This window comes from Bombus pyrosoma, linkage group LG12 (genome assembly GCF_014825855.1).
Source record: "Bombus pyrosoma isolate SC7728 linkage group LG12, ASM1482585v1, whole genome shotgun sequence".
NCBI lineage: Eukaryota > Metazoa > Arthropoda > Insecta > Hymenoptera > Apidae > Bombus > Bombus pyrosoma.
Genome location: NC_057781.1, coordinates 1,464,208 through 1,489,068, shown reverse-complemented (window position 1 = coordinate 1,489,068; position 24,861 = coordinate 1,464,208). Strand labels below are relative to the sequence as shown.

At 36.0% G+C, this 24,861-nt stretch overlaps 1 protein-coding gene across 8 annotated transcripts in view; it reads right to left on the bottom strand.

Annotated features, from left to right (window-relative positions):
- Window positions 1-24,861, bottom strand: part of LOC122573799 (serine/arginine repetitive matrix protein 2) — a 131,137-nt gene that overhangs the window by 92,178 nt on the left and 14,098 nt on the right. For 5 of the 8 annotated variants that reach the window (XM_043740655.1, XM_043740654.1, XM_043740656.1 and 2 more), the window contains one exon: window positions 24,239-24,345. In XM_043740655.1, the coding sequence (XP_043596590.1) occupies window positions 24,239-24,278 (40 nt within the window). In that variant the 5' untranslated portion in view covers window positions 24,279-24,345. Of the gene's footprint in view, window positions 1-12,574; window positions 13,666-17,286; window positions 18,171-24,238; window positions 24,346-24,861 lie in introns of those variants that run through there. The other 3 variants (XM_043740658.1, XM_043740659.1, XM_043740660.1) reach the window with 3 other exon arrangements.

Genomic DNA, 24,861 nt, shown 5'->3' with positions numbered 1-24,861 from the left:
ATCTCCGATATAGTTTAAAGTATTAATTAGTCTCATTATAACGTGAGATATCGATGGAACTTTTCGGCACACAATTTGTAGTCTGTTATGAAAGTAGTGTGTCGATGAAAAACGCAATATAAATCTGAAACTAGTTTTTTATGAAAATTCAATTAACGGAACTTCACGTGAAGTATGTGAAAATAGTATTCCGTATAAGTATGGCGTACATGAATTACGAAACCATTATTACACATCTATCAAGGGTATAATTAAACTTTATCTGTATGTGTATTATTTTACAATTCTTACCAGTATCGTGAAATTTAAAGCAAATAATTTATTTAAAGGGTGAATCAAAGTGCATTTCAAATTCAGACGTTTAATCTAAAAATACTAAAAATACTAAATTTCAAAATATTTATAATGCACAAAAATTGAATGTGAAACTTTTTATAATCCCTTAGATACCGCAGTGTTAGTTTATTCCTTCGTCATATGTAGTGTCAATAGTGTACGTCAAAAATTCGATAAAGCAGAATTTATACACAGATAAATATTACGAAATATCTTCTATCCTGTCGAGCAATATTTCATGGGGATAAATTTTTCCTCCTCTTTATCAAATATTTACCAGATATATATTCATATATTTTACATCAAAGGCAAATTATTCGTGAAATAATATAAAAGAAAATCCGACTTGCTTATTTAGAAACGAATACATATCCGCATGCAAAGTAAAGATTTCGAAAGTGTGAATAAAGCACAAGAATGAAAGATTCAGGGATTCAAAGATTCAGAAAGATTTCGATAATTCTACTTTTCAAAAAATCATCCCTCCCTTCCACTTTTGAATTTCTTTCGCGAGATACTTGCGTACTTGTTTTAGTTTCAATACTAACATTGGCATATTATAATGATATTATATTATATAACCTAAATAGGACAAGCACGAATTATAGGGTTTGATAGTCAATCACTTTCTGTGGGCTTTATATTTTGCATTCTAATGTATGTTGTTGATGAAGGAGGACTTATTTGACAGCGAGATTGTATACTTTATATAAATTTCGAGGATAATAGCTGAATTAAAATGCACCAAGACACAATATTGTTCCCTATATTACATATTAATTGTGTTTTGGACATTTTTCTATGAAAATTACTTTTTCGACATTTTCATACTCTGACCTTTCATGCACATAAATTGCACAAAAATAATTCTAGCAATGAATCGTTAAAAATAACAACCGTGTAATCAAGCTCTGCAAATAATTTTTATAGAAAATATGTTCGTTCATACAATGAAAGGATTGAAACAAACAGCATTTCACGAACAAATAGATTGATAAACACAAATTGTGTAGTGATTATCGTGGTAAAAACAAGATTTCTGGGTTTCTCAGTTAGATTCACAAAACGTGTTCGTGTTCAGTTAAGCCACTCCATAAATTGCAAATTCTGATTGGAATTTACGAGTAGCACGCACCACAGTCTTTCAGAACGAAAACTACACGATCCAAACAGGAGCTCCAAGTCCTCTGATCAAGATTTATGGTTATGATAAAAAAAGAAAGGGAATAGTAGTAAAGTTTGCAATAGTTCTCATTATTGTAGCTTGCTGTATATAGTAGTATTACTATTGCCACTTCGTAAATCCAAATTCACACAGACGAAAAGGTGAAAATATGTTTGAAAATTATTTATTCCACTATTAAAGGAATTTGATAGAGTTTTATATGTGAAAACAATATTATACTCAAATATTTTACTATCAAAATTATATTATTTTAAGATAAAAGAAACAGGAATATTTTGTAGACGAGCGTAGATACATCGATGCATTGAGGAGCGATAAGCGAATCATTTAATTAAATGTTGGACTTTTAAAAGTACGAAGTATGTATTTGGAATGAAATATGCAAATGTAGAATTGAATGATGTTGTCGAGTCTGAAATACCATTCAAATTGCGTTAATCGGAAATGGAACTCATTTTATTTACAGACAAGTCTATCTAATGATGGTGCGGTTTCATGGTCATCATGCTGCCATATTCACAAAGCAGAAACGCTAAACTGCTCTTCTACAAATACTAATAGAAATCAAGTTAAATTGAGATAGGCATAACTATTATATACATATATTGCAATAGGCACAACAAAGGCCATATTTTCGATACTAATGAATATACAATATATACTGTTTCTAACATTTAAACATTTATGTCATTTATATTCGTACCTAAATTAAATCCCTACATCATTCATAGCTTTTTGTCGTCCATGTAAAATTGTTTTAAAATGTTTAACTAATGTAAAGGTGTCCGGAGACTCGAGATGTGTAATCTCTTCCTGGCCGAAGAGCCTATAAATACCATTCCATTCGACTCAGCTGTAAAGCAAAGTACAGTACTACAGGGGCTGTAATTGTGTAGTAAATAGAAAGGCTCGCGAAAACTCATAAGGTTGAAAAGAAGCAGCGTTTTATTGTCGACAAAGTTAAATTACGACCGATGTTATGACATTTTTGTCATAGAGGTTATAACTGTTTCGTTACTGCTGCCAAATTTTGCAATTTTGTCTCTGCGTATTGTTCATATAACTATCGCGAATCAATGTGTCGCATCTATATTGAACAAATTCATAGCTCTTTTTCCCGTCCTTTTTCGAACAGTTAACTGCGATATTGGTGTTACTAACAATCAAATGGCAATTTATATGCACCTGTTATTTCCAAGGTACGTGCAGATATAATAGAGCAAACGAAAATTCGAAACTGTATACAGTTTTTTAGTTTTGTTAGGTAGAATATAGGGTGGGTGATTTTATTTTCAATTGCCCAACAGTCTATATCTAAGAAAAAAAAGAAAAAAATGGCATAACGTGCAATATAAGTATAAAATTACTCATCAATTAATAAGCAAGTAAATAGAATTATTCTATCCTTTAGTCGTTGAGTTAGGAGTTTTCATCGGGCCAAAATCGAATTTTATTTGGAAAAGTAGCAGTCGCCAGGACTTAAGTACACTTTGCAAGTAAACATGCACACACGTGCGCATGACAAATATTTTAAGAGTACGTACATACTCGTGTTGTGCTAAATGCAAGCCTCAATGGTGCTAAAGGACGCATAGAAAATTTGTAAATACGCGAGAATTTTAGAGAATTTTTTCGCGCTAGAAAATTCACGAAAACAACTTGTTTCTCCCGATTAAAATCTATAGAACGTTTAATCGCTCTCCTTTACGCTCGTCGTATCGGTGGTTATTATTCCAACGAGCAGTTCGCTCGCGTTGGATATTTCCCTCTAGAAGATCCGCAAAGAATATCGTCTCAGCGAGTACGAAGTGGCACTCTTCAAGACTTTCAGATGGCACGACACGATACAAGCAGACGCGTATCCGCATGTATTCGCAGTTTGCATACGTGAGAACGAGCCACGGTCGCGTATAAATGTGAGCAATATTCCACGTGAATACACAATGTTGGCATTATCCGCTGGCACTCGTGTTCGTAGTCAGATAAATACAACGGGGACGGCGTTAAGTCAACATCGCGTGGTTACCTGGACTCCGAAGAAAGGAAAATGCTAGTGAAGACGAGGGATTGTCCGCTCCAAAGCTCTTAAAGCTCCGGACGTCATCGAATTACGCCGGATTTTCGAGGGTCACGATATTGTATCCGAATCTTCGGAGCTCCATGCAAATTTTCTCTACACCCTCTGTATCATTTTATCGTTGAATATCGTTCAACGAATTCGCATCAAGGATAACGAATACTCCTTTATGGTAAATTACGTAATTACGAGTTGCATAACAAGCTGTACACGATCAAACAATGAATGCCATTTGTGTTATGCAACGATGATATAATAAAGATATCATATAGAATATAGAGTTTGTTAGTTTATGCAGACTGATATCTATCAGACTGGTATTTAAATGTCGTCGCCAAGTTTAAACAATTTGTTAACTCTAAGTTTGTAATCTATCGTAACGACCTATCGGTAGAAATGGTTGCGCACGACAAATGTATGTGCGACAGGATATAGATAATATTAATGATCGATCTTGGTAATCCTTCTTCTAACGTCTGAGAGATTAATTAATCACGTAACCCGACAAATCCTCTATGCGAGATCATGCTGATAGCCGCTCAAAGTTGGCTGAAATTCCGTTGTGTAATTTCCCGGATGATTTCCCTATGGAATGCACAGTAAACCATAAAACTTTGTATCGGCCATAATATTGGACGCTTTATAGTCGAACGAATGGTATCGACCTGGCATTTTTCAATCAAGTCCTTCCGAACAATCGTATATTGGCTATTTCGATCATTGTCTTCGACTATTATAACTTGCTCATTGTCTACCGCACGAAATTGTACGTTTGACGTATATGAGCACGAGATTTGAAATACAAAGTCCATCTGGAGAGTAAAATTATCAAAATTAAATGCGAAATCTCGCGCAGTTTGATTTATTTTATTACACAGAATTTTGTGACAATGTCTTTGATGTGGAATTCTACTAATGTTACATTATGTCACATGTACATAGATGACATAGGTCTTTCTACGATGCGCTGAGCATCAGCGTTGAGGATAGGATGCATACATAATTCGCATTTTCGATGCTTGAAGGAGTGAGGCAGAGAAGGAAGAGGAAGAAGCGGAAGCACTTCGACAACCACGGAAAAGCCGCAGGAGTAGATTTTCAATTATCCTAGAAAAGGTGCATACCAGAGTATTCAAGCCAAGAGATTAGATATAAAATCAAGTTTAGAACGTTTGCGAATTCCGCATACTTTTCTTTCTTCTGTAAGAAAAAGTCGCGAAGAACATATGGCGATAATCTAAAATAATGACGATTCTTGACGAATAGATCGAAGCATTTCCGTTAAATGAGATGAAATACATTTTATTGCATCGCACCGCGAAACGTCGTTCGTTCGATTTCGTCTTTCTTCCTGGCAGTCATATCCGAAGAAGCATTGCGTCTCGTTCGTTCGTAAACTACAAAATCACTGTATTAAATTACGTTGCCAAGGTAACGCTAATAAATGTGATAGTTCTTTTGTTGCGTAGTTTCGTGTAAATGAAAAGTCTTGGCGATATAATCACGTGCGAAAATGAATTCCAACTGCGTATGTGTGTAATATATCCAATAGTGTAATAGATTTCATGCCTGTGCTGTCAAGACGTCAAGATCACGATATTTTTTTTTTTTTTTATTACATAATATAAAACTATGCAGACGTTGCTTTGTCTCGATGATGCGCATGACGATAAATTTGAGGAAATGGATTGACACTCTGATATGTTTAAGGCAACCTATCGAATATAATTTAAGGAAGAGTATATCGTATCATGTATGAATTAGCACGTTTCGCGGGATAGGTTTCCCGGTGACAGCAGCGAATCGCGTTGTTAGCATCCCAATGTATCGCTCGATGCGAGAACCATTTGCAAGCGAGTACGAGCTGTCGAGATACAAACGAACAAGCTTAAAATGGACGGCTCGTATGTACGCAGTTGTTTTAGCTGGTGATATCTACCGTGAACTTTGTGCACGTCGATTTAGTTTCCCCGGTGCCTTCGACGACACCTGCGGGAAACTGATACCCCAAGCGGAGACTTTATAGGAAACTTATGCGGACTTATAAGAAGATATACGGTTAAGAGCTAGTTACTAACTGGATACCTTGCCTGAAGCTAGTTATTAACTATTGCGGAATTACTCTAGTAAATATATATTATGCGGTTAGAGGAAGATTTGATCTAAATGTGTTTCGTTCATTTCATTAGGTAATTAGTTGTTAAACATAGAATAATGAAATGATATATTTAAGTGACATGCCCAATAATAATGTTACAAATTTATGAAATCGGTTTATTGTTAATAATATTGCCAAGGAATGAGAAATTTATTAAAATTTGCAGTGCAAAAGGACGATTTATCATGAAACATTATGAAACGAATATTATATGGTCCCAAGAGAGAAATTTTATTTTAGCGTGTTTTCTTTATTTTATTGGAAAATTAACAAACAGTATATAGTAATGAAATTGCACATTTTAGTCAGGTTAATATGTCCAATAGCGTTGTCACGAATTTATCAGATCTCACTTTGTCGTTAAAAAGTTTCGATAAGGAACGAAAATTTCATCATGAATTGCGTCATTTCAATACAATATGGAACAATTTATTGTTTCAATTTAAATGCTACGCCGAGGAAAAATTTATTTCCCTTTCTGGCGTCGACACAGTTTTTAAATGTCTGATAATGGGCGGCAGATATTAAACTGACTTATACGGTATAACAGGCACAGAGGAGGAATATTTCGAATAGAGAGAGACGCTTTTAAATTTTGCAATAACTCTTATTCCGCATGACTTCAAATGAGATGCAACAGAAGTTTGTAATGTCATCGAATTGTTGATAGAACTTGCGAGAGGAACCGAAACCGCCATATCGCTGACTAAACGTATGCCAGCCGAATACTGTAAATGTGTTCCGAAACTTTCAACATTGGTACATCTCTGTTGCAGTCGAACGACTCGTTACATTCGTGCCATTGCGTTTCTCAGATAGTACGTCCACTTGCAAAATCTTCCATGGTAGTATCCCGTGTTCGTATATTGATAAAATTGGAATCAATGAAAGGATCTAGGGAAGGAAATAGGGAAAATTTTAAACTTTCAGATGTTCTACCAAGAAATAACGGAAAGGTTATAAGACTCGTAAACTTCTGTCGGGATGAGAAACAATCTGTATGCTTGCCATAGCGGTAGATTAAAGAAGAAGAGAAAAGAGATGGAAACGATTGAAACGAAAGTTTCAGTGGAAGTGGTATTTCATGTGGTATACGAAACAATGTAGTCAAAACTCAAGAAAGCAACCAACCGCTATTAAGTTTCCAAATTAGATAGCGCAAAGGGGGACGTAAATGAAATTCCGTACGATAGCGAATGATGTCATCAAGACAAAAAATTAAATTGAGTCGTACAGGTACGTAGACATTATCGATATCTAATGTTCCTTATGTTTTCGTTCGTAACCAGCAACAGGGCTTTTTATCCCTGAACATCGTGTCGTGCAATATCCGATATGAGAGCCCATCGGCACTATCGGGATATCATAAATCAATTTTCTTCGTCTCGTCGTACATTTCTTCTCTGCACCCCCTCCTCTATCGCGATGCTGTCATAAGTTTAGCTTCGTTAAACTGGAAATTGGCAGGTCGTTTGACGCTTTATAAATGAAATTAAAGATAAAAATAAAATTACCACGTACCTACCACGCTGCCACTCTGTCTCTTGAAGAATATATTTACAGAAAACCATGCATTATGAGATCTAACGAAATATTATATTTTTGCAAGTCACTTACAAGCTTTCGAAGGTTCGTTATTTTTTTATTACGTAACAACTTTCGGTATAAAATTAGAGTGAATTTTATGAAGAGATTTTAATCAAACTTGTGGGAATTGTATTAATCAAACTGAACATTAAGACTAAATTTTGTCTGAAAAATTTATTTGTTAAGTGGTTTATTGCGACGAAGCGTTCAAAGCTTAACATTTAATACAAAAGTAAAATCTAACTGACTGGAATGACGGTCAAATTCTTTTGAGAATTAATAAGCGAATCCTCTTTAGTATTCCACGGACGTGTGCCGCTAGGAGCGAGTTTTGCTTACCACTGCATACAATTATTTGATACTAAGTATGGGTGTTATATTCAGCATGCAACGTAAAGCTCTAGGCGAAGATAATGAGTACCGAAATTATTGCAAGTAATCGCGGAAGAAAATTGTTTCTGTCGTAATACGTACACGTCGTGCATGTAATTATATGAACGTCGAAGCTCGCGAGGCATTCAAAATGAGAAAAGCTCAGAGATGCGGAGAATGCAAGCGTTTATAGACAGCTCTTAACAGCTCTAAAAATATATGAACGTATATAACCAATTACAGTATTGCATCTTAGTCTTATATTTCTATAAAAAATAATATTTTCATTATTAATAAAATAATATTTTAAAAGAGGAAGACGAGTATTAATAGTGAAATTTATAAAAGTTTGTATGATCGCGTGATATCTAGATTCTATCGATCTGGTGAAATCATAATGGATGGTTCTTTCATCGGTATCCAACGCAATTTTTATTATAAGTACCGCGTGACCTCATTACTAGTCGGAAATTTAATGGGAACACAAAATAAATGTAAAATTACGGAATTAATGATGCGATTCTATTTAAATGCATTATGGGGACAAAGAGCACAAGTTTTTACGCAATTATAGGAAATGTGCTTTAATGTTTCCAAAGAACCGGCCGTTTCCATAAAGCTCGAGAATACAAAAAGTAATAAACACAAAATGACGATATTAAATGAATGCAAAGAGCACGTTTCACGCCTGTTTCACACGGAAAAACTGCATCGAAGAAGAAAGGACAAAGGCGAATATTCAATTCATTCAACGAGTGAAAGTGGGAAGGGAAGTTTCATAATTCTATGTTCTACAATACACCTTCACGGAACGACACGTAGTAGTATGACGATCCTATGTTGCGAGCTTTGTCTACAAGTTTGCACTGTTCGCGGTAACTTGAGACTCGCGGCGGCGGAGATTACCCAGTATAATTGAAATTGGTTATGTCTGGACTTGTAAGGAATACTTGCTAAAGGTGATATTCTCCTAGTCAAACGTTTATGCGCATAATTGTCGAGTACCTAAGTGAAACGACGTTAACGTTTAACATTCACTGCTTTACCGATAGAATTACTTTGATTTATATCACTTTTAGTATAATTCCATTCAAATGCGCCGATTATATTATTTAACGATCAAGGAAGATATTAAATGCAAAATTAACTATCATAAATCTATAAATACGAGTGACGAAAGAATTTCATAGAACTCGTTAATGTCTCAATGTCACACAACCAGACGAATGTAATAAATACACGGAACGATGTAATAATATTATAATACGGCCATGCAACGATAAATATGTCGATGGTTCATATAATGCTTTAATATAATCGTTGGAAATTGTAATGGTTCAAAAAAATTGTCGACAGGTAATCCGAATATAAATGAAATATCGTTGATCATAATGGCTGATATATTTGTCTCAATGTTCTCGATCTTTATCCCTCTCCTTTGATGAGAAGCATTCTGGCATCGAAGAAAAATAATTTGCGGTAGCGTAGCGGTTGAATCGTAAAATTGAAAAAGCATAATCTTTCTTAGAATGAACGAATTATACATCTTTGCGATTCGCAAAAGCAAAAGAATAAGAAAGATCACTACGGTACACAATTAAAAAAAATACGACACTCCTCAAGTGTTAATGTCCTTTCCTACTTTTTCCTTTTTTTTTTTTTTTTTTTGAAGATCATATTTCAGTACAAAGTATGCAATATTTATAAGCGACCAAAATCATTATCAGTGTTGAAAGGAGTAAGTACTTCATTCATTCTGTAGCGTATATTGTAAACGTACACCACAATAACGGCGTCTCTAGAATTTTTCAAAGGAAAAAGGTAGGGGATAGTAACCCGCGGAATTGAAAGAGAAGCTTAAAAACCGGCTTTCTACTCACCAAGCAAGCATCGTCCAACGACGATAATTTTGTTTTCCCAACGTCATTGACATCCTCCCATTCATTTTCGTGGAAAGTAGAAGGAATTGACGTGTAAAACGGAAAACTATGGTGCGCTCTAGTCTACACGCTTGAATGCAACTTTGAATATGAGTTGGAAACAATTGGTTCCTTTAATGAGATTGCTCATAGACGTATACGTGTACACACGTGAGTCAGATACGTTTGTGTGCACGATTCTTGCCCGCGCTACACCAGTCGAACGAAACGCTATTAACCTGATTGGCGGCGCAAAAATATTTCTAGCTCTCGGTTGATAGTCTGGTCATTGCACCCGAAGCTAATTAACTAAAAGTACAATAAAATCTCTCTAAAATACACCCTGTTAAACGTTCGATAATTATGGATAAGTTATATCGGGATTAAGTTAACGACCATAAATCCATTTATACGTGAAAACTTCTACTTTGCTTCGGGCTGTTGTATAAATTTATGTAAAACACAAGTTATATCGTGAATGAACGACTATCACGTGTAGACGATGCAGGTACTACAACATAATCTCTTCGTTGACGGTTTTGGATTAAATTGGTAAAAGCTTCCCTTGTTTAATGCAGCTCGTTCTAAACATAACAAGATAGCGCTGAAGTTATTATAAGTAACATAGTTGCTTTCATAATGTTTTAATGCGATTCTTAATTAGGATTGTTTCATGACTTTTCTTCGTGATAGATACTAGAAACTAACCCATGACTCTTGAAACTGACACATACCTTAAATGTATACCATGTTCGAATAGAGAAGACTGAAAATGTAAAACGTACTTCAAAGGCTAGAACTATGAAACAGAGAGTTTTATACGTATATCGAGTTTTACGTCATTAACTTTGAATTTAATTATAGCGTAACAAAACGTCACCCGGAAAAGTTTCATAAAATTCGTGTATCAAACGTTAAAATTCTTTTACGGCATTGGATATGACTATTTAAATTACATATCGTTATTTTTAATTAGACGAATGAAAATATTACTAAGAAAGTTTTATACACGGGCGAACTAGATGAATTTAATGACGCATAAAAATAATGGGACACAGCGTAGCCTTGCAAAATGGCACGGCTTATAATTTTCTACACAAGACCTAGAATGACTAACTTCACGAATATTTACATGATAATAGTTGCTATTCATGCATCAACTTAACACTGACTTTCCATAAAATTCAACATTATTGCACGACGCTTTATTGATTTTAATTAACACACACTGCACTGACATTCTAATACTATGTACAAATACGAATAATCCTTCCATTATTTGGATCAGATGTTCGAGATGCATAATAATAATCGCATATAATAACTACTATGCAAAATTATCTAGTAGTATCCGCATCTTCTCTCAATTATCGCGATAAAATTGTGGATCAAATCGATTCACGTTACCTGCAAACAGCTTTTCCTATCGTAGATCGTTTATAATGGAAGCTCGTGTTCGTATACATCACTTAGCGTTGTGAAAAATGTATTAAAGACTCAAGGAATTTAACGTGCACACATCGTACAAGGAATAACTGGTAAATTCGGGTATTTTAACTCTTGTCCTGGGTTTGATCGTGTAAATTATTTGACACTGTGTCGCGAATGCGATTGTCCAATGATGGAAACGTGTTTACCAAACGAAGGATGAGCAAGTAAAGCCACAGGGATAAGTATTTGTTTCCCGGCTGTGCGATATTTGTCCTAATACTTCGCGTTGCTTGATAAAAACACGTTTTCATGGTGCAACACGCAAATTCGATTGTGATAAATACAGAATAACAGAGGAAAACACAGTTTGCCGGACGTAAACAATTTCGGAAAATAAATCGTTTGTTGTGTTGCTTTTGTTCTCTTCCTACGTTTTATTGCCAACTAAATTGTTGTTGCCTTTATAATTACCATCGCTGGCTATAGAGTCATTAAGTTTATTAGCTGGTAGCATTGTCCAACAGTCTGGTAAAGCACCTCGTGTACGTTGCGAAAATAAGGGCAGGATTGTAGCAAACAGCGCGCGGTAAATTCTTTGGAATAAGATTTCTAAATTCAACATTTCACAAATCAAACAGAACGAGTACAAGTAGCAAAACAAAGTAGGAAAATAATAAATAATTATTATTCTTGTTTTATTTATCAAAGGCAATACGATGATATATTATTCGTCGTAATTGCTGCATTACTTACGATGCAGATCGTATGTAATGCATTTAGTGGTTAAAATATTCATTGATAAAACATAGAAACACAATGCGCTTCTTCAGTATGAAAGTGAAGTAAGGAAGTAACTTGTATTCATTCATGCTGCGGATGAGTAACATTTTTTACAATCTTCCATTTAATATCTCGGTTTAAAACGAAAAGGTGGAAAGGGGAATAAATCCGCTGGTTAATAGATAACCGGGTCGTCGCCCTCGAGAGGTCGACAAGGCTTTTGGCAAAGGACGAGGAAAGAAGAAACGAAGGTGGGGATTCGTCTTTTCGAGGTGTCTACGTCTAGCAGAGAAGCTGTGCAACGTGTGCAACGTGTTATAAAAAAAGTAGAACGAGGTCAAGGCGGTCCGCCTTTCCTTTTTTTAACTGAAAGGAAATTGCTTTTAGCTAGAACAACTTTATCGTTGTTGTTGTTATTGTTGTTGAAGAATTACGAGAGGCCCAACTTTATAATTTATCGCAATTTCGAGTTCTGCACGAACAGGAACAAATTATCCTATATTGTTTGATGTATGGTCATCGCTTCGTTGATAGAAAAATAACCGCGTCGCAGTGTAATTTCAACTTGTAATTACAATTTGTAATTTCTAATTGTAATTCTACACTTGTGTATAACATTTAATATGAATTGCAACTTTTATCATTATATCGTAAAAGGAGACAACTTTCTTCGACAATAAAAGTTTAAAAGTTTAACACTCGTTCGTGAATGTTTCTGAACGACTTACCTGACACGCTTCACGTTCTTTCCGTATTCGCCAATTCCGTGTTTGAACATTGTCCATTTCTCCGAAATCTTGGAGTATTCTCGGGGACTCTGAATTCCACACAATTCCATTAAGACCGAAGATAACGCGTCTTAAATGTAACAATGCGCCGAGTATTTCGCACCATCCATTCTTCACAATTTTCGTTGATCAAGGATGGGTATGGCAAAATTTCATTGAAAATTTTTCCTCTTTTCACGATGCACATTACGAACACAGTCCTTCATTTAATTTGCATACAAATATTTATATATGTATATTCTTGTGAAAGCGACGGGTGTTTATTTTGAAAAACGTGATTCACTTACGCGCAAAGAATCGACGTCTCTTTAAATTCGTCATCGAAGCATTGGTTATCGAACAACGCGTGCAACTGATGTCCAAGAAGTTGAAAGGACGAATGCCTCTTTTCGTCGTCCTCGAAAATATCTCGCTCCTCTTCTGGGTCCTCTTTATCAATGGTAAAACGTCCATTGTAAATGATTATTGCTACGATGGTTAACGAGAATCGATCTCGACCTTTATTGCTGGCGTGAGAAGTTAAGCGCTTGAAACTCGAGGCTCGAAGACTCTTGATCACGAAATTTCATTTATATACGCACAGCGTACGAGCGCAGAAAAATGACAAACGCCACGTTACCAAAAAACACGCTTCAGCAACGAGATTTTTCTACTAAACTCGAACATAGATCGTCGCCCGAATTTTCATTGTTGCTCTCTTTTAACGGCACACAGAAATCGCGGATTAGTCCGACACAATCTTTTTCCGCTTTGAATGCGCGCCCTAAAAAGTGCAAAATGAAAAGCTGCTCTTTATTGCTCTGTGGGGGACTCTCACTCGTTGTCACGGGATCACGAACGCTTGTGCTACACGGATTTAACTCTTTTCATGTTTTCCGAATTCTTTTTATATTTCATTGTTCATGTTCCTTTTGGTAATACTCTCGCTGAACATCCTTGTCAACTTACGAAATATATTCGACCGCTAATCCATCTTAACATCGAAAAGTGTGCAATTTTCTGCGTCCTCCCGTCGACAGCAATCATCCTACCTTCAAGTAACAGGATAAATAAGGCGGAAGTTATAAATTCCTTAAGAAAAGAAAAGAACTGCCATTTCTCTCTCATAGTCAAAAGATCCGCTGAAACGAAGTAAAATGTTTTGAAGAAACAATATACAGATATACAGAAAGAGAGAAAATATATAATCTTCCACATTCAGGAAATGTTGCGAGATTTTCAAAGCTCGGTCATTAAACAAGTTGTTCCAATCTAACGTTTTTGCAGGGTATAGGAGAAAAGACGAGAGTGAATACGCGAGCCCGTTTAAAAAAAGACAGTGAATTTTCCGTCAAGGCTTTTCCACTTCGTCAAGCACACATTTTTCTTCCGCGTCTTTCAGCCGCCCTTCGCGGCAAATCGCTGGCTCGATTTATACATTTCCCTATCCCTGTATAGCTTGCACTGAAAATTTGTATATCGATGACACGAAGGTATTAGTGGAGAAGCGCAAAATACGCGACAGACGAGGAGGAAATAATAAGATCTAAGCGAACACCTGATACGGGATGAAGCGTAATTACGTTTCTTTCGAGGGATTCTTTTCCTTTTTTAATAAGAAAGATAGGGGAAAAATAGGTGTATTTCTCGTAGAAATCGATATCATTCGCTTTGTGTTTTTGTTTGCGACGCGAAGAATTTACGAGAAAAGTTGTGTCTTATTGCTGCAACAAATATGAAACACATCGCCATATGTTTTTGCGAAAATCATACCGGTCGAGACGGCACCGCTGTTTTGTAATTTATCTCGATATCCGCCATACCGTTTTATCAGAATGACTAGTGCTTTCCGATAACAAGGTATCGACCCCAGGAAAACCCACGAAAAATTTCCCGTTCTTGACTGTCACGTTTTTCCAGCTCCAATTTTTCAATTCCACCATTATTTCGCATTAGAACACTTGGTTTCCCACTGAACTCTACGAAACACGAGAGGATAACAGTCTTTCCTTCGAACCTTATATATTTATTTCTCTAACCAACAAGGACACAGATTACACGATTACGAAGAATCTCAGAAAAAACACGGTGTTTTTTTTTGCAGATCATAACAGAGCGTATTAAAAAGGAACGCTCGGAACAGAAATACGAAATTTTTATGGTGCTTTCAACGTCGTCCATCAGTTTAATGTGTATCTTATAATGATGGAAAAGCGCACGTTAAAAGAAAACCGAAGAAAATGAAATTGAGTTATTCAACAAAAATGAAATCTCGTCAATTTGAATAGTTAATCAACTTATCCGAGGAAGATACAGGAAATACGTAAGAGTTATCGATCAAAATAAACTTAAAACTTGATATTCTTCGACGGAGTAACTTACGTTGAACACCAAACTCGATGAAGTGGTTTTCTAAACATATAGTATACGTTAAGAGATGCAAAAAGATGAGTTTCCAGTTATAAATATACTTCAAATGTAAATTAGTTTACATACACGTTTCATTAAAATCATACCCTCTGTTCTTGATGATTTATACAACTAGCTTTATGTAACAGTTTACAACTACTATTCGTTCGGACAAGGAATAATATCCGGAATTGTGTCGTGACCAAAATGAAATTCATTTTATCGATTTATCGCATCTCGATATTTTTTCTCCAAAATATGGGTCGCATAGACAAGACTATGTTTTGCATGGCGATCACTATACCAGAAACTCTACACCACGATCCGACCACAAACTATTCGAAACATTCCAACCAATCACGAGGAAACAAAGAGAAAGATATATCGTAAATTCGAGACAGTTCATTCGCGTAACGTAACCGGAAGCGACAACCGATGATGAAAATATGCGAAGAATGAAAAAAATTTATCGTAACCACTTTCGTGGTGAAGATAATTTGCGAAATATGAGACGAAGAAAACACGATGGAGTATAGGAGGAAGAAAATTTCTGAAGAAAGTGAAAGTCAAAGCGTTACAGGACGATAAAATACAGAAGCAACGTCATCTTCAAATTATTCAAATTGTGCACCCGACGTAATTAGATAAATTATTGAGGCACTAAGTTAACAGTTAACGCGAAAATTACCTATTATAGAAATAAAATCGTCGCAGGGCTCCTTCGAAATATTTGAAATTCCGACGCTTCTCGTTGGGCAAGTAACCGATAACAAGTGAATTAAGATCTGCGTGCTAATTACCACTACTTCATCGAATCAATTTAGTGATCAAAGAGGTGTCTCGTTTGTATCGGCATACCAAATGTCGACCTTTCATAGCCGACTCAAAGGGAATAATTTGCGCAGATTGTTATAGGATTGTTGGAAAATCACCACGGTTGTCTGCGAATAATGGTAAATTAGAAGTAAAACAAATAAAATGTGTAAATGATAAGTAGATCGTCATATAAATCGTCAAGGACAGAGGGCATGATTTTAATGAAACGTACACGGTTCGAAATAAGACTGAATGACAACGAAGTTTCGTGTATTTTAGCTAAATAGTTAAGTAAGAACGGAAAAATAATAATTGTGTAGAACTTACAGCTCGTAATGTCTTTAACCATTCATTCTTACGTTAGGCTGTACACAGGGATACGCTGGAGTAGACTCGACGAGAGTAGAGGATTGCTCTTGAGGCAGAGAAGTGACACAGAGTAAAAGAATGATGGAAGAAGGGGAGAACATAAAAGAGGATTTTTCAGTGTTATGCATGTCGGAATGTATTGTTATAAGCCACTACACTGATTAATACTACTCGTGCAGCCCGAGAGGGAAATCACAATAGAACGTACAATAGAATTTTCAATTAAATATGGACTGAAAACGATCAATTTGACGATTACTTAGATAATGATATTCGGGACAAGAACAGAGTATACATTCGGGATAGTTAAATTGAAATGTCTCGGTAGTTTTTATTTACTTACACATAATGCGTGGTACTAAGAATTAGGCAAACAATGATGTAAGAAGGAAACGTAATCTTATTTCAATGATAACGCATCACTGTGTACGTTTATACAGAGATTTAGCTCCAATGCGACAAATTGGGAACTATAAATAAAGCTGTATACGTATATCCATAGAAATTGAAGTACCGCTAAAACCGCATTCGGTCTAGTTGGAACGCTAATGACTTCAGTGTTGTATACTGTGTGGCGTTGTTGAAAATATCGCGTAAAATTCTCGTTGTAAATGTCACGGTACGAATTAGAAGTTATATACGTAATTTTCCTAACAAGGTACGCACGATACGCGAACAAGACTGCGTATAATGCTTGTAGAATGCGAAATAACGGTAAAAAATAAAATTATTCGTTCAAAATCTTCTAACTGAAATGCTTCGAAATAAAGTCTCAAGACGTGTTCATTATTCAAGCAGACGGAGCGAGGGAAAAAAAGTAAAACGCTTAAGCCAGCAACGAAGTCAGACCAGACTAGGAAGGAAGCAAGGTGCACGAGGTCATTGTCCTCAAAAAGGCGCGTAGCGGTAGCGTCATATTTCTGCGAGAACCTCTGACACGGTGCGGAGATGGAGAATCCTGGTGAATAGCGAAACGTTCTCTCCAAGAACCATACCGATTTTCAACGTACAGTTATCACATACTGATCCATTAATACGTGTACGCAGATCGATAAATTTGGCTCCCGGGTGACATTTACCGTTCACTCGAACATTTATCATCCATGCTCGGATGTACACGAGAAGAAGATACGAAGGAACGGAGGCAACGTCCCTGAGCATTGAAACGCCGTGTCGGACCGGTGCGCTGTGTCACGCGTCACAACATTGCGTTTGTCGTCGGCTCACACGCGATCCGTACGCAGCAGGGAGACAGGCAACGATGACGAAAGAACTAAAGAAACGTCATACCGCGTTGGATCGCGTTACGTCGCGTCACGTCGCGTCACTAGCATTACATTTCTATCACACACCCACTACACGTCCGGTAAACGAGCACTATAGCCGATGTACGGCTTCTCTGTGTTCGTTTGCCTGCGGACTGAAGCGTGCCCCAAAGAAAAAAAGCAGTTCGGATCGCGGCACGTTCTTTCAGGGCCGTACGACTGTTCGAGGGTAAGAGGTGTCAGAAGGGGGTGCTCGACGGAAGGGGTAAAGAACGCGTGAGTTCCGCGTGTGTCTTTTGGGCTGCCGGTCCCAACGTTGACTGCACCATTGGTCTCTATCGCGCTACTCGCAACCACCACCACTACCACTACCTCCACCACCACCACTACTACCACTACCGCCGCCACCACAGCTACCGTCGCCGCCGTCGACGACGACGCCGTCGGTTGGCGTTGGCTATCGATTTTTCCGCGCAGCCTCCGCGGCCGGAGCACACAGACCGTCGACGTCTACTGGATAGTTCTAACATCGTTGCTTGCTACTTTAACCCCTTCTGATTCTCACCTGCCCACCTGTTTTTCTTTCAGCTTTTCTTTTTATTCCTCCACCAGCCACTCTTTTTTCCACCAAGAAAAATGGACAAAGTTTCCCCAATAACGGTACCTATGCAGCCTCTCTTTCTTGACTATCGGGCCCATTGATTTAGTAATCTATTGTCATCGGTCGCTTTCGACTTTTTTACATGGAACTCTCGTACTTTTTCTCTTCCCTTTTGTTCTACTTCACTTAATTACAGCTTAAGCGAACTATTTCGCTTTATTTTACTTGTTTTTTTTTCAGCTATAATCTTCACCATTGCGAATATCAGCGATTGTTAGATAGCACTATCAGGATTGTCGTTACCATTTTTGTTTGCCCCGCTTCTTTGTCCCACTTAAGACGTAATATTCTGCTGTAAAATAGGACGAAAATTGCTTTTCAAATTCCTTTATGTGTTCTCCAACTCTTTTATTGATCGCATTTCTGTTGATCTTTCTTCCATGGCCTGGTTACTGCGGAACCCGGGATCTCCTAGCGACTTTATGAAGGGGTTACATTCTTTTGTTTGCAATAAACAGCGAATATGCTTTCAGCCATCCAAGGTCTTAAATTTGTTTCGCATTAGACTTATTAATTACCTAGCTGCGGGTTTGTCAATGCAAAACAAAATATCCTCAGCTTTTGTCAGCGCACGTCATCTAGATATCTCTTATGGATAAAATTCATTCCGCGTTTTTATCGCTTTTCTTATATTAAAAAATTTTCAAACGTTCCTAATTCTACTCTATAGACGAAGTCAACCTATCAACAATGAGTTCAGTGGAAAATGAGAGAACTTTCTTCAGAAAAACGTGGCTCAGAGGAAGACATTCTTATCCAAAAGGAAGAAGCGGCCCTGCGATAGAATGCACCATTTTGTGGGAAGATTTCAGGAAAAAACGTGAGAGATGAAGTCTTCCACTTTCATATTATACGATCTTATATTCGTTTCCCTATCCCCTCGTTTGTCAGTGACTTTTACAAAGCCAGGAATGGCCAACAGTCGGCATTCTCGCTAACGAACGAGCCAGGAATCTACATCGACCCCTGGAAGATGTTTGCGTTCGTTAGGTGGAACCGATGCATAAGATAAGACTGAACGAATCTCTCAATTGTAAAACGATTGACGCAAACAGAAAAACCCGAGCATGAGCTCAAATATACGTGACACACCCTTTTCAAGTGTGACATTTTATATTAAGGAATTATTTATACTAATTTAAAGACAAAATACCGTATTGACGATAAATATTTATAATTTTTGAGAAATTTGAGAAATTACTATCTTTCCGAAGCACTGACGCTGAATTGAAAGCCAAGATTTTACGATAATTTATGATTGAAAAGAGACGAAGAAACAACTGTTCTCTACACAACGTGGTGCAGTATTTAACTTGTATCTTACTTCGTAATTCATTATTTATCTTTCAAAGTTTATGAAGAGTTTCAAAAGTCTCTTTCAACATTGCATCTGCATATATCTTACAGCATGCACGCCCACGATAGAGACAGGTCAAAATAATTCTGATTATGCTAACTTAACGAAGACAACGAAGTTTCGGTGGAAGAACGAAACTTCGACGATTATTGAAGATAGAATATATTGTACAAGTATTGGTAGACAAGAAGGATGAGCTTCCGTTTTGAAGACTCGTTAAACGTGCTAGAAGATATGTTAGAAGGAAGTTTGCGCTTTGACACCCACGTGGCGTCGACGAACTTTAGCATCAACAAGATATCCCGGAAGAAGCCTGAAGATTACGATCTTCATGAAGTTTGAATATTTCCTTCTGAACATCTTGTAAACTAATAAGTACATATAATAATATTAGTTACAAATCATTAAAATAATTACCAACTATGACGATACACATACAACGAAGATACTTGAAATTCATGTATTTAGGATATAAATTATATTTTATAGTTTAAAAGATCGTAATATAAATTTTATACGCAATTAATAGACTTAGTTGTTATCTGAAAGAAAATTAGAGATTAAACAATTCAGAATCAATAACTTAGCCTTGGAATGTTGGTGGCCGATTGTGGACGGATGATTCTACTTGATGCTAGTAGTGCTACTCAATCTGTGGCCTGGCAATAAAGGAAGTAACGCTTACGCCAGCGAGTTTCTCGCGATAATGGGTGATCTTGGAAATGAGGAAAGCGAAGAAAAGAGTTTTATAGTGATTTTGTACATGAAAAAGCCAACGTGAAATAATTTGCTACTGCATGCTGACGGATACCATCTCGGTGTAATTAAAAGATGTATATCGGATAAGAAACTTTGTAACTACATATGTATGTAACGATGCGTGTAACAATTTAATCGATCGTTTGTATCATATTGATTGAGAAGAATCTAATTAGTTTACAACTGTATCGTGCAACGATAGAAAAGGTTCTTTAGAAGAAAATGGTTGAAATTTAATTTTTCATTGCGACCTCAACCAAGAACTCACAGGAATTAATTAAATCTGCGCCCAAAAGGATGACCTTAATGAGATAGGGTTCTCAGAATTAAACAATCTCCGCAAAGGGTCTGCAATTTCGTCCTTGATGCTCTTAAAATCCCAATTGTTGAATCTGACAACTAAAAATGAAATAATGCAATCTCCGCGCAAATAAATATTTTGTCTTTATCGCGATGTGATTTCGTTTGAAGTGTCCGAATTAAAAATTACACGGTTTCATGTATCGTTGGAATAATTGAACTACCTAACGGTGCAATTTTCTTTTATCGTTGGTATAACGTACAGAATTTTTGTTAAGGTACAACTGCGCACGCGAGAATACAAACAACATACACTGTGATACATATATGTATATACATGTGTCCATAGCGATTCATAAAAAGCATTCTGGTGAGCAAAACCCTGTGAAGTATCGCGATAGGAAACATTTTTTGAAGTAAAAAGATAAAAGGATATTCTTCGGAGGAGACCAGGAAATAGAGATAAGGGCGGGCACAAAGGGCATTCAGATAAATTCAGAAAACTGTAAATCCCATGAAAATCTTTCTTCAAGCTGTTTGAAGCGAGACAATCCCATGGTTGTCTATACGAATCACTATACGAAGGGTATACACTTATGTACACATATACACCTCAGCAACAAATATATGTATATTTATACATATGACAATAATAGGTGTACTTATACATTCGGCATTCTGTGACATCCACATTTCTCATGACGTTAATTTGAATATTTTAGCGGGTCGCTTGAATATTTTACGCATTTAAAATAAGAGAAATCAATTTTAAACCAGTTTTCACGTGAAGTTATTTATGTCAGTAAAATTCAATTTCGGACTTCTAACACTTCTATAGTATACTATGATATGCTAATTCTTTGCTAACTTACACGTTCCATTTAATCTATTTTCTCAAACGTGAATTTGTTGCAAGGACTTCAAGAAGGTACTAATTTCAACTTTAATGATATTTCCTTTTAAATATTTGCAACTGATTCGTACCTGATTTGTAAAGTATAGTCCGTATATAAAGATATAAAAGTCAGAAACATAAGGGGTTCTGAAATCTTTTCTAAAATCGTAAAATCCCTCTTGTAGTTTGAGAAATGGCCGTTTGTTCTTGAAGGACTAACTTCGAACTAATCTGAAATATCTCTTAGAACTACGTAAGCCAAGAAGAGTCGGGTCATTGGACGAAAGATATATTGAGTTCTCGTATATAGTAACATCAATTTTTAGAATAGTATCTATTTATAATACCGAGCTTTTCGATCAGTATTCACGATTACATATATTTATCGGTACATAGATTGACCCTCTTTTTAGATATTGAACTTTCTAACTTTAAACTTTCTATTTGTTACTGTATGTACGTATGCATATAAAGAAAAGAATAAATATTGTATTTCTTTCTTGTTTATAAAGTAAAATTTCCTTTCTCCATTATACATTGTGATTCATCGTGATTCACGAATACGATTTATACATGAAAGAATTTTTATTAGTCAAATGAAAGGAAGTTTATTGTATATCGATAAATTAAGAAGTCACTCAATGTTTATATCGTTCCACTTATTCTTTCGTTAATTTTTATCGAGAGAAGGGTCTATTTAAATTACCAGTAAATATGCGTCAACTTGTAACACCAAAATCGACATAAATAAATTATTCTCATGTTTTATTTATATATCGTTACATATTTCATAAATTCGTGAAACATGTTTCAATATACTCCCTGAGCTGTTTCAAGTGTTTTTCAAACAAGCTCATTATATCCATTGTATGTTTCTAACTTTTTAAGTAGAAACAAATATATGTAATCTACTTTTTAATATATCAGGACTAGTGGAATTATATTTCAGCTTTCCCCTAAATCACTTAAAAACACCGCAGACCATCTTCGTAGTACCATGAACGCAAAGTAAATTTTCACGAAGGATACTTTAAAGTATCGGATAGTTGTGTTTATGACGATTAATTCCTAGAGAACTATCAACTGTGCTTAATGACTACGATCCCCTTTTTAGTCACTTGTCATGCAAAGTTCGATCGTCTTAGTCCGGCCCATTATTAGAATAAGTTACGTAATAACCCATCAGTCTCGCGTGATTACTCAATTCCATGAGCTTTTCCGAAATTATATTGAATTTAAACCGAAATTACGTCTTGGTGAACTCGCTCAATAATTTATACTGAAACTCTATACAGTAAAGGAGAGAATTTAATTATTATTAGCAATTATTCAATTTCGATCATGCACATCCTCTATACGCTACAACCGAGAGAGAGAGAGAGAAAAGAGCTAACGAGGAACGTCAAACGCAGTCCTTATTAATAATTTTGATTTCAGAGATTTCAAATACGACGGTGTAGCTTTCATGCAGCTCCCAGTCAATTTACAAGGAAACTTCCCCGACTTTCCTTTAAGCTTTCGTGTAACATTTGCTTACGTGACGGAAAGAAGTTTCCCAAAAAAAAAACTTAATGTGAAGGTAATAGTTTAGTGACCCTTCCTCAGTACATTCAAATTCCCCAATATTCCTTCTCACCGAATTCAATAATAATAATAGTGACATTGCAAAACTTCATTAACAGACAGCTGTGAGAAATGAAAGTTCCCAATGTACCTTCAAAATTCATTTACCGTCTCTGCTGCCATTAATTATTGAGATAAAACGAAGTAACAAAGTGGGAGAGCTATTACAAACCATGATACTTCTCGAGGTAAGATCTCCCCTAAAGCAATAAAAACGTACGCTATCATTTTTCAACGATTCAGAGAAAAGTCGTTCGCCGTCTTCTTCAATTCCTTTCGACAGTTTTCGCTGTTGCCATTATCGAACACTTCCTTGCTCACGTTCATGAACATTGAATTTACTGTTCAAGATACTGTGGTTTCATCAATTTTTGAACGATCGCCTTTCATGTCAACTTCTAGGCTACCAAAAATGAATAAAAATAACGCTGCCAACGTATGCATTTCGAGAGAAGCTCGAACATGTATATCAACTACACAAATATCTTAAAATATAGTATCGGAAGATATTGTTCGAAATACAATTAGGGGAAAAATTGATCTGCTAATCGATGAGAAACATATTTCGAAAAGAAAATCATCTACGATATATTGAAATATTGCTAAATTTCTTGCATTTTGGTATGAATTTCTATTTACAAAACTGAACTTTTTTTGCTACAATTTTACGATATCATCAATTAGCTACTTTAATCCTAACAGGAAATAGTTTTAAACATAAATAGACGATCGATCTGCCTGCCTACTATCTACGCGTGGATTACACGTTAGTGTGTACATGTCCCCGTTTCTTATAAAATAAACTCTATTTAATCTGGAATCGAGACTGAATGCACCAGTGTTAATGGAATTCAGTCTGCTGGATGTGACACGCTCCACTAGGTCCTCGGACTCAATTGAGAAATAACTAGGAGGTTCAATTTAACGGAGCGTGAGAAAAATTCAATGTACAAAAGAAAAAAGTAAAAATAAACATAGCTGTCTGATATACCGCATATACATAAGAAATTAAAGATTCTAATACTTTATACCTAATTAGCCAAAGAAGAATATGTATATAAATAAGGATGATTAAATACATAGAACTCTGCATAAACAAAATTCTAGAAGTAAATAAAATATTTCTACATTTATGTCAACGTAAATAACCATCCAACAACAAAGAACTCACCTTCATCCGTTCCACCACAAAGTAAAAATGTTAAGACCATAAAAAAGTCTTGTGATAAAACTGTCAGCTCCAACTATTTTTATGGAATAATGAATGTCACCTTCAACCTGAAACAAGAAGATTAAAAATGTTACTTATTCTTTGTAATTCATTACTAATACATACGTATATATAAGAGAAATTTGAAGGACAAAAAAAGCTCTAAATATCCTAAAATTATTGGACATGACCAGAGTAATAACATTGGCGCCCATGTAATAGGAACTGTGCCAAACTACCTGAATCGTGGGATCTCGACTCCTGTACCCGGGATCGTCCGAGCTGATCTCGGATGGATTTAAGGTTCCAAGAGTGATCCAGTGTGTATTTCTCACTGGTAGAGTTATGTAAGCTGGATCAAAGAATTCGACAGTAATCTAAAGAATCCAAAAACCTAAGAGTAGTCTAAGCATATCTCATAATGAATTGGTTCAGCGTAGATCCAAAGATCCAGAGGTGGTCCATGAGGTATCTTTCAATTTTAGACTAACTTCAGAAGGGATTCACAGATCCAAATTATCTACAGCGTTTCTCATAACTCTACACAGATCTAGAATGGATCTAAGAATTCAGAAATTATCCGA